The 15,231-nt window shown below is 39.3% G+C and overlaps 1 protein-coding gene across 4 annotated transcripts in view; it reads right to left on the bottom strand.

Moving 5' to 3' along the window:
* The window catches only part of SYNJ2 (synaptojanin 2), a 65,893-nt gene that overhangs the window by 26,495 nt on the left and 24,167 nt on the right, over positions 1 to 15,231 (bottom strand). For 3 of the 4 annotated variants that reach the window (XM_064708226.1, XM_064708224.1, XM_064708227.1), the window contains exons 5-11: positions 9,400 to 9,483; positions 7,576 to 7,637; positions 4,757 to 4,853; positions 1,607 to 1,779; positions 1,121 to 1,202; positions 744 to 893; positions 481 to 646 (exon numbers count right to left, since the gene is read on the bottom strand). In XM_064708226.1, the coding sequence (XP_064564296.1) occupies positions 481 to 646; positions 744 to 893; positions 1,121 to 1,202; positions 1,607 to 1,779; positions 4,757 to 4,853; positions 7,576 to 7,637; positions 9,400 to 9,483 (814 nt within the window). The remainder of the gene's footprint in view (positions 1 to 480; positions 647 to 743; positions 894 to 1,120; positions 1,203 to 1,606; positions 1,780 to 4,756; positions 4,854 to 7,575; positions 7,638 to 9,399; positions 9,484 to 15,231) is intronic. The other variant, XM_064708225.1, reaches the window with a different exon arrangement.

Genomic DNA, 15,231 nt, shown 5'->3' with positions numbered 1-15,231 from the left:
GATGAGTGCAAACAAATATGTCTATGCTGTGGACTATTAGGGGACTGGAACAAAGCAGGAAATGAACTAAAATAACAGAGATGTGCCTTTAAAGATCCAAATGGCTAAAAGCATGTGCAAAGAGCAAGGACACAACTAAGGAGATAAAAAGGCTGAGCTCAAGAGATTTCTTCAAGACAAACTCAGGGCAGACTGGGAATACAGCCCTAAAATCCTTCCCTCTGGTCCAGCTCTAAGATTGGACCTCAGATCTCAACTGTCAGAGATTATCACTATCAAAGAACAGAAAAACATATTCAAACATTCAAAACAAAATATGAGAAATAAGCACAAGAGTTGTGCTATGGTCATTTGAAAGTAGTGCTTTAAACAACAGATCTGTGCAACAGCAGCTTGTATATTGATTGAGGGTACAATTGCTTATATCTGACAGCTAAAAGCAGATGCAAGACCAAAGGGGAGCATTTAGACTGGCTTTACCCAGCAGTGCAGTCTGGTCCATGAGCATCTTGCCCTTGTCTGCATATTCCTCACGGTAGAAGTCACCCATGAGCAGCAGCTCAATGGCTTCCTGCTTCACTGTATCTAAGAAATTTGACTGGATGCTACGAGACACAGAGCGGGCACCATCCTTGAGCTTCCCAACCTACAGCAGACAGGAATTATGAATACAAGTGACACTGAAGAATAAATAGGACATCTTTCTTTACTTGTAAATAAAGAGTTTTGCCATTTTTCTTTACCTTGTTCTTTCCCTCAAGGGCACGACTGCCACTAAATACTCTGCTCAGATTTTGACCATTGAGAGTCCACATCTCCTTGTAGGATTCCACAAAGCGCTCAATTATAGGTTTAGAGTTCAAATCAAGGCTCTCTAATTGAGCAAACAGTATCTGGATTAGGTGCAGAAGGAGAAAAAAAACATAAAAAAGAAACAAATATTGTTTTCAAATGTGTTTTTTCTTTTTATCCTCAGTATTCCAGCCAGCACCATTCTGTACCATAGAGCAGCAAGACTGACCTGTGTAACTGAGACTTACAGCCTCTTTCCTGTCTTTCCCATGGAACAGTCAATGTATGAACTACAGGTATCCCATGGAAGGTCCTCTGACAAACTCACCTCCTGCGCAACGAAGGACTGTACACTATTAGAACGATCCACGCAGTCCAAACAATTCATTCGAAAAGTACCTGTCTGCAGACTTTGGTAACCAAAGAGGAGGGAGGAGAAAATGGTATATTTTAAAATAACATCTAATCATGAGTTGATTGAACAAGATCATCAAATGTTCAGCCTGAATACACCCACCCACGTATTGACGGTGCAAGCACACTGTGCACAATATATTCCATTAACACATCTAATTACTTGATTACATCTGCAACACTATATTAGCAAATCCACGCACTGGTAAATTTGCAGATTTGAAACCATGGAGACGCAATTAAGCCAAATCATTGATTTAGCACCAAGACTACACTTTGTCTCAAAATTTTATTTCAAGATGGTCAATTTATGGTCATGGTCCAAACACAGCAAGAAACCTGGGAAGGCCAGGACAAGCAGTGCCCAGCTACACTGGGACAGAGGGGCAGAGACACTCACCGTGGACTTACATGCTCGCCCTTTGTGAAGATTCCAAAGTCTTCCCAGTGCAACTTCAGCTGAGGCCTTAGCAAATTTTCCAGTTTCTCAGTTTTCCCACCTTTTGCAAATTGGTTGTAGTCAAAGTTTATCATGGGACTGTCTTCCGCATGGGAAGATGCCCATAGCAGTTTCTGTTTAGGTAAGAGAATGAAGGAAAAAAATCCTGCTCAAGTCACGTGTAAGGATTGATATCAGCAAGCTTTTATCATTAATTAGCCTGGACTGTTAATCACATAGCTCATAGGGAATTTTGAAAGGCCAGACATGAAAAAAGCAACTGAAGTTCCCTGTTTGTTGTCTTCACAGAAGTAAACCTGACTGTTAGAACCCAATTTTCCTGCAGGAAAACTGTAACTGCAAAGTATATATAGAATTGTGCCTTGGCTGGTGGCAGCCCTTCAGCAACGGGCTGCTGCTACCTCTGTGCATGAGGTGAGGACAGGACTAGCAATGCTCTAGGCAGGCTCAGGGGGAGGAAGTAAGTAAGCAATCACACTCCAGGAAACATACTATCAAGTGTTTGTGGTAAACTGCAGAAGTGAAAGAAGAGGCACAAATGGCCTCAAGTAATTCATCTCCAGTTTCAATGACCTCACATGCATTTCTCTAACCACCACAAATTTCATTAAGGTATCTGCAACAGTACATCTACATCATTAAGGTATCTGTAACAGTAATACATCCTGTTCTCCACAAGAAAGGCAGAGAGAACCATTACATTAACTCAAACTGTGCAAGCCTTTGTCTATTCTCTTCCCTCCTGCACATTCTCACGCCAAGAGATGGACGATTTTCTCCACTTACATTGTGACACACACTGGACAAAACAAATCTGATATTACATTAAAAGTGTACATGTAGCAGTTACACCAGCATAATTGTATTGAGTAAGCCATTAAGCCTTTCCTGCAGAAAGAAATTTAAAGGCAGTGCTTGGAAAGAGACCTGTAAAATGTATTTCATTAGACTGTTACTGTTGACACCCCAATCTGCCCTGACAGATGCTGGCACTAGTAATGCACTTGAGGATGGCATTTACCCACTGCTGCAGTGTGAATTATTGTCAGAATATTTGCAACTCTACACTACAGTCCTGCTTTTACTGTAAACATAATTACATCTGTTATAGGGAATGCTTGTGGGAGGAACAGCATTTCCTGGGAACAGTATTGATTTTTGGTCTGGTCTGATTCAGGTAATGCATAATAAATGGTAAATGAATGGTGGTAACTGTGACATTCTGATCAAGAGAGCCCAGCAGCAGTAATTACAAGAATCATTTGAACCAACGCTGATAAGAATTACTGAGGTTGAAGCAAGAGTGAAGAGAAATAAATAAAAGCAAAAAATAGATGGACAAACTAATGACAGGAGACTTGCAAACTTAATCACACTCCTATGAATTACTTAATTTTTAATTCAAGCCCTTTAAAATCAAAGTCAAATTAACTCTATATTCTTTCCTAACATTCATTTCTGAAAATAAAAAGGTAAAGAAATGACCAAGGAATCATTCTGAATTAATACAAAACTTTGGTTTTCAGTGATGTCAGTCTAAATTCTTTGAGCTCACAGGTTATTTTCAGAGTTTATTTATTTCTAAAATAGGCAAAAAGCTAACAATTTAGACAAAACAATTTAAAATTTATTTAAATTAAATTAACAAATGTAAGGTCTTTATTCAAGGGATGCCCAGTCTCTGACTTAATGTCTGGTTGGATGATATTGGCTTGAACATGATCTTCAAGAATGTGAGAGTTTGAGAAAATATCAGTATCAAATTATCAACAAATGTAATTTTTTATCCATGTAAGTTATTTCAGCATTTCAGAATTTGTTATCTTTAACCTTTAAATTTCAGTAGGGTTTGCAAAACAAACAAGCAAAATTATTTTAAGGAGATGGAAACCAAAAGATTACAGAGTCTTAGCCATGTCATGCAGAAATTCAGTAAGAAGCTGAAAACAGAAACCAGGACCAGACTCCACTCTTGTGCCTTCCTCACTGCCTTGCAAGTTTTAGTCATTAATCACTTTCTTTGGCCACATTCTGTACAAGGGGAGACCTTCACTTCATCATTTTCTGCTGGGGACATACATAGTCCTTCCCAGCTCTTTTGCAGGAGGAGGAAATGGTCACACAAAAAAACTGACAACAAACTTGACACTCCCTCTAAATTCACTATTGCAACAGAGAGGGAAAGAAATCAGGGACTATTATTTAACCACTATTTTTATTTTGTTTAGTTTCACATAATAAATGTTTCAGCTTGGAACTGCAGGTATCATTCTCTACCAATGAAATATACATGGCACTTACTATAGGTGTGTACTTAAATCATCCTATCATTAGTTTTAGGAACATAACTTCTGAAGTATCTAAGTCAGTTTGCTAAAGCAACAAGCACCTAAGGAGGCAGACTTCCATCAACCCCCAGCCAGATTCAGGCAGCTATTGCACTGCTGCAAATCCCACTCAGTGCCAATCAGCAGCTTTAAGTTCACACTAAGTTTAAAAAGAATACCACACTAGAAAGCAACATAGCTTTAGTTCTACAATGCCTGACATCCTTGCTTTCAGGTGCAAGGGGGCACTCAGAGGCCAGGAAAATCTCTCTCTGTATACCGAACTGTCATCTGGTGCTCAGGCAGCCAACTCCCAACAAACACAGTGCTAGATAGCTATTTCCCATTCCAATCAGAGCAAGACAGCTCAGGGATGCTAAGTCACTGTGCTCAGCGATCAAGGCTCACCCAGCCCCCAGACAGCTCCGGCAATCCCAGGGGACTGCATAGGTGGCTGCATACAATGTCAAAGCTGGCTATGACTCACTTTTGCAGATGTGAACTATCCTTAGGAGCATTCAGGCAATTTCTTCTTAAGCTTGGTTAAGGGAATGTAAGCAAATGTATGAAGAGGTAAGCAGAGAGGTCGTGCTGGAAACTAAGCTGTGAAACTAAGGAGCACTATTCTCAGTAGGCAATGTGGTAAAGAGTTAACATAATTTCTTTAGAAATACTATTCATCACCTCCTGGGGTAGAAGGAAAACAGAAGAACATGGAGGCTCAAGAGAAATCAGAGGTTAAAAAGAAAATCATTGCTTTTACCTTAAAAGCTCTGTTGAGCACCTCCTCTCCTCCTCTGCTTCCCAATAGGTTAACGATCACTTGTTTTCCATACTGCTCTTTCAGAAGCATCATATGCCTACAGCAAAAGCAACCATAATAGGTACTAAACAAAACTAAGTTATTTTGCCTACTGCCATTTTCAAAATACAAAGTAGAGATCACTGGTTGTTTGATCTAGCAGAAAGTCTTTGCCATATCATCTACAGACATCTTTCTCAGTTTCCTTGCAATCAATTATTAAAGTAAAAATGGTGAAAGTGCGCAATTAATAGATACGGTATTCTGTACTGAAATTTAGGAAAGAAGTGTCTTAGGAAATAGGCCCCAAATCTTTTATGTCACTGTTAGCTTTGACATTGCTCTTCATGGTTCTACCTCTTGGCTGTTATCCTGGGAACTACACAGGAAAGACAAGAAGAGAGGAAAATGTATTACACTTCAAAAGGAATTGTCTGGCATCTTGCAGAGCTGAGACTAAGAGTCAGCAGCGGCAATGGGGCCTACAACTCCAGTGCCAAGGCCAGAGAGGTCCAAACACATGTCACAGGTGACAGGGTTCAAACATCTCTGAGCTACTGCAACATGGAGACATTCACTCTGAACTCAAATCAAGCAGGAAGATGACTAATCATAAGAACTGCTGCACTGGCTCAGAACAAAGGTCCTTTTAGCCAAGTTGTCTGGCTCAGAATCTGCAGGAAAAGCTCAAAATAGGACAAGTATAAAGTGGGCTGCATTTTTTTGTCTATGTCACTAAAATCTCAAAGCCTGACATTTAGGGACTCAAGTTAAGAGCTTTAAGCCAGATGCTGAAACACCCATTCTCCCCTCAAATATCTTTTTCAAGTTGGAATGCATGGTCTGCAGAAGCTGTGCTGGTTCATCAAGACATAATCAGATCTTAAAGTTGATTTCCATCATGTACAGACAACACTGTAGTAGTACTTAAGAGGAAGCTGGATGGAAACAGACAAGAAAAATAAACTCACAAAAATGAGAAGTTATTACATGCTGCAAAATAGCGTGTAATGGCAAAGTGTGCGAAAACCAGGAAGCATACATCTTCTGGCATTACTCTTTAAATCCTTTAACCAGAAATAAGTTACACAGAAAACCATGGAAGGGGAGAAACTAAAGAAGTCATCAGCATTGCCTTCAGAAAACACAGCTAAATATATTTTCTGGTGCACTCTTGATTCTGCAACCAGTTCTCTGTATGCCAACTCATCCCATATAGTTGGCGCCCTTCTGATATCAGCATCAAGATCCTACCTCTCTGGCAGTGTTGCTTCCTTACAACAGAACTACTGAAGCTCAAGTCACCTGTTTGAATACTGAAAGCAAAGCTCCCCGTGGATTTCTCCACAGAAATCTGTCTCTCTGGAGAGAGACAGAGGATGAAAAAATATCTAACAAGATTACCATCCATTTCTCACATGGTTAAATGTAACAGGCCAAATTAATATCTTGGAAAAGCTGTAGCAGGTTGTTAAATTCCAGTGTACTTTTCCATATAAGCAGTCACTTCTTTCTTGCCCATTTTCAAAGAACTGTCTTTTGCAGATCTATTAGAAGAGAGATCCCTAAGTCCATCTAACTTACTGGCACAAGGGAAAGAAGGTATAGTGCAAGTTTTAGGAGAAAGCTATTCACCAGTTGTACTAGGGTCAGGACTAAAAGGTTGTTCCTTCCTGAGGTACTCTTAATTCCATGGGTAGTACATGAGGATGCTAAATAAGTTACTGTTTTCTTGCATGAAATATCTCTGTTGTGGAAAGCAAACCTTTATGGATGGAGCTTCAGGGACACTGGCAGGGCAAGTTATCACATCACATTGAATTCAGTAGGATTTAAGATCCTTAAAAGCTTGGAGAATGCAGGCCAAGAACCTCTGGAGCAGAAACTGCTATGGTGTATAGCCCCTTTAGATTCTAATCCCTGTTTGGGGTCTTCACTGTAGAAAAACCATTAACAGTCAATAATATCCTGTGTGCTAACAGTTGAGGTAATAAAGAAGCCTTACATAAAATCAACATACAAACTGATCTGCCAAAACCAAACCAAAACAGAAATTAATCACTTCACCTGCATTTACAAGATGAAAATTTCCCACAGACCAAATTCTTCATGTGCTTTTCAGGCACTGTTCCCATGGATATCAGTAGAAATATACTCTTAGAGGATAGCATTTCCTAGTCAGACATCCAAAGGAATCAAGCTAATGCATGTCTTTTTCTACAGTTTCTAGCTGACAAACAAACAGAGTCTTAATGGTTTTAAAATGTTTGCAAGCCAGTCTTTGCATAAAATAGAAAGCATCAGCATAATAGCATCATACAACACTGGTCACAGAATAAGGCATTGCTATTTCTGTGTAGGAGGAAAACAATGAAGAAAAGACCAAATGCAGAATGGAGTGAAAGCACTGTTTACCCTTTAGCTACTTTTGTTAGAGTGGTAAAGCACACATATTCTGTGTACCATAAGTGTAAACTCACATCTGTTGGCTCACAAAGGTTTGCATAAACACTTCTTTTGCACATCACTCAGTATTCCTAAACTTTTACAGAAATGAGCCAGAAGACCAAATTAATTCAATTACCACTGAAAACAAGAAGGAACAAAAGCACCAAAAGAAGTCACTAAATTAAGTAAACCAGTTTAATAATCTGCCACACCTGGAAGATTTGCCACATCATCTGAGAGAGGTTTCTCAAGATTTCTTAGGAAGACAAAGTTATGGAACCTTGGATACATGCCAAGCTGCTGTGTTGATGCCAAAGTGGAATGAAACTTACCTGTCAAAGGCAGGTGCATTGGCTTCCAGACCTCTGTTGAGCCTTAAATGGCGGGAACCAACCTAAAATAAAATATTAGAAGACCAAGAAATAGAAAAACCTTCTTAAACTGCTAGAGTCCTAAGTCACTAGATGTCTCCCTTTTTCCTTCAGAGAAAAACATTTTTTTAACAGCACCAGACATCTCTAACAGACTCCAACCACCCCCACACATAATATCCTTAACACAAAAGCCCCATCTTTTATTAGACAACATTTACAATTACAAGTGAAAACACAATTACCATTAAGCAAAGGGATACCTACACATCTTTTTATGGCCAAACAAATCACATCTCTTTGCCAGCTCCCTCTTGCAAATAGCACACACTGCCTCACATGAGTATTCTGTGAGCCTAGCATTCTTACTGCCCTTGCCTTGTAGAAAGGGATACATTTATGCCAGTTCCATGGGTTGTGTATTCCGACTTCTTTGACAAGTATCAGAACAGTGATTCAAAATATGAAGGATGAAATTCTATACCCTCAAACTAACAGGTCTTTTAACGTGGATGTCAACAACAGTAGCCTCAAGTTCCTTTTGAATGGTAGCTACTGTTGGGAAATTATTACAGAGAGCTTATTTCCTCTCCAAAAACTCCTAAATATGTATAGGATCATGCATTGTTTCCTATACTTCACCATCTTTATTTGTTTTTCATGAGGTTGGTTTCTGCAATTCTTTTAACACCAGTGCCAGTACATTCACACACAAGGAGTAAGAGTATATAATCTAATCCAATTAGTCAAAAAAACCAGGCCTACTAAAAAAACCCCAAAAATTCTGTTTAACTAGAGATATTACCCAATAGCCAAAAATGCTTGAGGGCTCTGTAACATACAGATCAACAGTGCTACATGATGGATACAGCTACACCATGGGCAGGACTTGCACAATCATATGGACCATAGGGACAAACTTGCTTTACAAAAAGAAGCAAGTATTGCACTGGATGGTGTTGAAAGACAACAGGGGTCTTTTAGTCACTTCCTTTTGTGCTAAATCCAGTGCCTCTGAATAGTACATAGGTTCTAATTTAATGATCAAAAAAAGTATCATGTAACCTTTAAAGTATCTTAAAAAAACCCAGTTATGTAATGTACTTTCTCTACTAACACTCACAAAATATATGTGCATACTGATTTCAGCTGCTTATCCCTCTGTTAAAAGAATGCAAAGTGTGCTAGGAAGATTCTTATTTGGCCCTATAACAGTATATAAGCTGCAAGTCACAGACCATATATTTGATGCAATAATCTTGTGATGAAATCCTACATCTGACTCACAAAAAATCAAATTAGATAATTTTCACCCTTTTGACTGAAATCCCAAAAACACACCATCCAGACATTTTACTTTGTTTCACAGTAGCATGCTCCTACAGAGCACTGGTATCCCTAAATATTCCAGTTGTATTATGGAGGTCAATATCATCAAGAAAACCAGGCATTTCAGAGGAATAAAACTGAAAATGTTACAAAGATATAGCTGTAAGCTTCAGTTTATAACATTAGGACACAGTCCCTTACAAACAGTTCCCTGTAGAGGCATTCAAACACCCAAAAAGGTTAAACTTCAGTCGCCTACAGCCATTTGTCTAGTATAGTTTCGTTTATCTAAACACACAAAATTTCTACAAGGCAAATCTAAAATGAAAGAGCTCATCACTTCCACAGAATGAGCTTTGAGGCTCATATTAAAAAATAATATATATATTTATGTTAATTCTAAATTGTAAGTAGCAAGAGAGAGAAGCAAGGTAGGCTTTCTGATTATTTCTTTACCTGAAGTCTCGTTTGCTCCCAAAACAGTGGAACAGAGCCTCTGATCTGCACAAAGGAAGAGACATCATCATCCAAGTAAATTGTCTGCAAAAATAAAAACAAGGAAAGTAGTTCTGCAGTTAGATCTGTCAGCCTGTGGCCCCTTCATCAGGTGACAGTTAAAGACACTGAACTCAAAGGGTAAAAAAAGTAAACCATGTATCTCCCTGTATCCACTTACCGCTCAGCCTCTTTTCCATAGTCTAACAGGCAGTGGAACAAAGCACAACGTATTTGCTTTCATGTCACCACAGCAGATTCAACTCACTTCTCAGCAGAAACAGGAGAAAACTTCAAACACCACCACATCTTTCACCCACAATCAAGATGGATTTGAGCTGCTGGTGGAGACTCTCGGAATGGCCAGGCATATACTCTCCTTCTGTCCCTCTCACAAAACTCAACTGTGCAAAATGTCATTGCTCCTTGTGACTGATGATGGGTAACGTCAGGTGGAGGATAAGCTTATCTCCTGCTGTATTTACCATTTCTTATTTCACTGCATGCTGTGCCTTGTCAGAGAATCCAAATAAAACTCTGTGAAACCAGCAGCTTTGCCACTCCCATCCTGAGGTACAGCGAGCAGCAATGTGATCTACTTCTTTTCAAGGGGGCTTACAACAAGAGGTTCCAAATTCTTCTTTTCCCAACCAGACCTCAAAATCTCCCTCTATGTTGTCTCAGGACTACTGTTAACAAACTGATTTGGGTCAAATCCATAAGAAGAACAAAGATTGATTTCCCCTTTTGCCTACCCCATCCATAGTCCCCAGTGCAAGTGTTACATTATATTAACTTAGCATAAAAGGTACTATCTTCAGATTGAATATGACCACAGAGCAACTGTGCAAAGCCCAGCTCCCTCCTCTGGCCTATACTTAGCAGTGGAATCCTGGCTGCTCTCCACGGAGGATACATGATACACATGATACACATCTCTGTTATCTCATGCATGACAATGCCTGCTCTGCAGCCCTGGGGAGGAATGGTATCCAGGTTATCCAGGTAGCTACACTCACCACATCATATCATTTGGCACAGCTGCTGCCAGCTGGCTAGGAGCTCTGAAAATAGAACAGAACATGAAAATGGATTTCTCTACAACTTTAAAGTGTTTTTGTCTTTTTGAATTTGCCACTAGATGTGGCCAATGGCTGGCTCAGGGAAAGTACCTGACTTTGACCTCTCATCTTCATAAGCATTATCAATGTACAGTTTTTAGAGCTACATGTGTGAAAAAGAGATATTTAGATAAAATTGGTGACAAAACATTTATCTAATATTTACCACATTTTTGCAGAGCACTTGAAACTGTCTCCATTTCACTAAGATGATTTAAGTGGCTTCATCATGGACACAGTGTTAGTGCTAGAAGGATAGCCAGCCCAGCCATAGTGCAAAACTATGTTTCCATCATTTAAATCTCTCACCAAAGCACTAAGAACCCTTTTCTCTGTTACATTCCATCCTAGCACAACCCCCTGCAAGAGAGGGGTTGCTCAGAGAAGCTTTCTTGCAAGGCCTGTGCCACAGTTTGAGCAATGTGGCTCTAAAATATGCTCTCCCGGTAAAGTTTTCTGAACATTATTGGCACCTGAGTGCAGGAGCAAATTTCCATGGCAACACACTGGTGTGCCTTTTCTTTATACATTTGTGCTCAGAAGAGATCATTCCTTCTGCAGCTGGACTAGGAGAGGAATAAGCAGCCCCACCTTCTTCCTTTTTATCACACTCTCCCTGAGATAGGTCGTGCCAAGATGAGTCAGAGACTTCTACACAATGAATCATCTTTTCACTCACAGCCATGGACCCAAAGAAGCTCACTCCAAGCTAAAGCAAATTAATAGCACTACTATAGTCCCAGCATTATCCTGACTAATACTAAATGAACCTGAATCTGTGCAAAAAAAAAAAATCAGGACTGGCCTACTTAAAATCTTGGCAACAATCATCATCTTAACAACTACTGAGTAGAAATGAAACATCAAATGATGACAAATACAGACAAAGCTTTACCCGAAGTACAAGGTGGCCACTCAAACAGCTTGCTACAGGCGATCAATGTTCTTTACAGTATTCTGGGAAGTCCCTGTTTGCACATCTGACTGCAAAACTGACAGTTCAAGTATTTCTTTGACCAGCTCTTTTAGACATCCAGCTGCAAATCTCTAGACTCACTGATAAACAGATAGTGATTCTAATACAGTACCTGCAGTTTAACATCCTTCTGAGTTACAGTTTAAATGGAAAGTATGTCCTCAGTTACAGACCATGAATATATAACCTATCTTCTTCCTGCCAAATACAGAAGAAAAATACTGACCAAACATTTATTTCTGCATTAACAGATGCTCCAATTCCATTTATTAGTGGTTAACAGATGTTTGTTACCAGTACCACTCATATTTTCTGTTCACTGGTTTTGACCCATTACCTCTTCTGTTTTCTGCTCTATTAAGCTTGTCCCTTTAGAGAACTGAAAAACAACCAAAATATTCAAACTACTTGATCATTCCTGTAACCTAAAAGGATGCCTAAACCTTGATGTGATGGGCTGGGGGATCCTCTGTGAAGCTGAGTTCTAATACAGGATTCTTTTACGATGGCAGAGCATTTTAAAGAAACTGACATTTTTTACGTATGTTGCCGTGCAGCTTTCAGAAATCAGATGAGGTTTTTGAACAGGGAGCACAGCCTCTCCAACACCGTAATTCACAGAAAGTGCTTTTTTTTTTCTCCTGTTCGCTTACAGGGCTCATCATTCTGTTCTCTGGAGCAATTCTCTGGTCTTTCACAATCCTTTCACCTCATTCTCATGACCTAGATGAATCCAAAATTATTTTCTTCCAAGCTGCCAGCAAGTTGGAAAAAGACTTAATATTTTTTTAATGAGAGGGAGACTCATTAAAATGACTTTTCTGCCAGTCATTCCTTCCTAAACAGACTCTAACCATTTCATTAAGCATTATAACTGTGCAAATCTTCCCTCAATTTCAGTAATACCCACTATCCTTCATTCATCATTCCAAGGAACATGACCCTTGATCTTGACACTGCCTTTTAGTGTACATATCTCTTGATCTTACAATATTAGTGGCAACAGACTTCCTACCAACAGACTTGTTAAGAAAGCAGGTTTAAAGACTAAGACAGCTTTCCAGATCAGGAATGGATGTAATCTTAGCAGCCACATACACTGTAAGAAACCCCATTTGCTAAAATATTAAATAAGCACTGATAATATATTTAGATTGAAATTACACTCATAAAGAAAAGATCCCAACTTTGTTGCTTATGCATGGACAAGTACAGTTTCTTTTCTCATATTCTTCACAGCCTTGATCAGTTTTTGTGCACAATGTTATGTTTTCTACAAGCACATATCCATCCCAATTTTTTGTTGTTCTAGTATTGACTTTATTACCCTGTCCTCTAGCAGAGCCATTTCCCTTCTTCTAAGGTACTAGACAAAAGATGAACAGTTCTTTTAGACAAGAAACTTAAAGAAAAGTTAAATGCCTTATGTCCAGAATTTTCCTGTCTTCTGTTTTCCTTTTCTCATGGACAAGAAGATCATACTGGTTTTTCTCTAGAAATTCAACAACAATCAGTTACTTTTTGGACAACACTTGCTCATTAGGATTCATACATCCTGCTAAATCTCTGTCTTTGTGGAGTCTTATCTCTTGTCTTAGATCCAAAATGACAACAAGTTGGTGCCTATGTACCCCAGGGAGAATGTTCATTCCTATCCAATCCTCAAAACACTTGAGGTCTACTTCCTTAATCTCAAGGGCTCTGGCCCATACTACAATCCAACCCTGTCAGCTGCATGAACATCCAGACCAGGTTCCCATCAGACAGCGCTGTAGCAATTGGATAGTTAACCCATGTGGAAGACCTATTTGCCTTAACAATAGATTACTTGGCCTCTGACCTCTGGTGTTAGAATTTGCCTTGTTTTTCTTTCAGCTTCTGCGGTCTTAGACTCTCTTTGTGGCCTCTTTCTCCAGCTCAGGATTAAGGGTGATAGTACTGACAGTTCAATGGGACATTTTTCAATCTTTCTCTTCTGTTTCATAGGGCCAGACCTTGCCCCTGAAATCCAAGGATCTTTCCTGGTAAGCAAACTTCATGCACAGGTTGTAGAATATAAGAAAATATAAGTGCAGAAAATAATCCTACCCCTAAGGAGTTGCAGCTGATTATCAAAGATTAGGAACAGGCCTGACTTTAAGAGGCCACAGCTGTAACCAGTGAGAAGAAAAGTGCTATAAAACAGTGGGGTGGTTTGTTGAGAAGGAACTGGAGTCACTCGGCTGCTCTGTGAAGAAGAGTCAGTGCTCTGAGGAGATGCCCATGAGAAAACACCAAGAAATTACGAAACTTTTGGATAAGGAGATAACAGTATGGAACCCCTGCAATAAGATGACAACACAGGTACAACTAAAATGCTTCTGGACAAGAAGCAAACATCTGTGTCAAGCCACCGGTGTTCTGATCCCAGCATGCTGTGCCCATCTATTGCTTGGAATAGTTTATTCATTAATCTCCATCACCCACCTTCATTAGAAATAATAATCATTTGGTCACAAACAGCAAAATTCACTACAGACTCAAGGGGTACACAGAGACACAGCGCTTGATGAGATGGATACTCTGATGACTTATTGGGGGATCCCCAGCTCTGCCACACAGAGTGTGGACAGCAGATGGCCTAAACACACCTCTCTGTGAGTGCCTTTAGGTCAGACCATGCGGCCCAAGGATATATCTGCCAAAATAATCCTTTTTGCCTCGTCTGTGGTCATATTAAAACTTGATCCAGAAAATAAATCAACCACATGATTGCATCCATTCCTCTCCTGGAGAGCTATCCAATACAGTCTAGGAGGTATTGTGAAATAGGGATCGTTCTCCTTAATCCATGTCTGACAATTTTTTCTGAAATTGGAAGAAAGGGAAGGTTAATTCAAATTCATGGTATTTCCTTTTAGTGCTTTCTCAAGGTTTCAATTTTCTTTACTGAACAATTCCACGAAGGGGAAAAAACTGAAACAATTTATTTGTCTTTGGTTAATTAGAATTGTTCTTGTAAACCACATACTAAGATTTTAGCTTAACTCTATGGAGGATAACTGGGAGAAGAGCTGAAATGTAAACAGTAACAGGCACACAGACTAATTGAAGAGAGCATTTCTAGTTCCTCAGAGGTACCAGAAGAAAAGAATTACAAAAATGCAACACAGTCTCAACTTCAAAGGATTACTAGGAGAGGAAAAAAAGGTGAAAGGAAACATTTAAGCTACAACTGAGAAACAGACTGATTTAAAAGCAGCTTGAGAATTAACTGCAATACTGCAAGAACTGCAAGTAGAAAGGGATACCATCCCATTACAAAATATTTGTCAGCAAATCCGAAAGTACACATTGAAGGGATTGCCTTCTCTTCCCTTCATTTTCTTTTTCCTTAAGTGTTTCCTATAATATTTTATTTCTTCTTTCTTCATAAAGGCACAAGACAAATGATCAAAAAGCTTGAAGATATACTATAAGTTGTTCTTATTTTGTTTAAAGAAAAAGTGAAGATATTTTACTTTTCCCCCCTTCTTCTCAAACACTGACTCAGAGCAGTTAAGTGAGCCCACAAAAAATGACTCATTGCAGAGCTGAAATGCCACAAGGCTAACTCAGTGGGAGACAAAAGCATACCATCTATGCATAAAAGAGCTGCCTGGAGATAAGATTAATTGTTTCTCCCTCTTCTAAAAACAGAAAAATGTTAGAAGCAAT

This window comes from Zonotrichia leucophrys, chromosome 3, assembly GCF_028769735.1.
Source record: "Zonotrichia leucophrys gambelii isolate GWCS_2022_RI chromosome 3, RI_Zleu_2.0, whole genome shotgun sequence".
NCBI classification, from domain to species: Eukaryota; Metazoa; Chordata; class Aves; order Passeriformes; family Passerellidae; genus Zonotrichia; species Zonotrichia leucophrys.
This window is presented reverse-complemented; position numbering and strand designations above follow the sequence as displayed.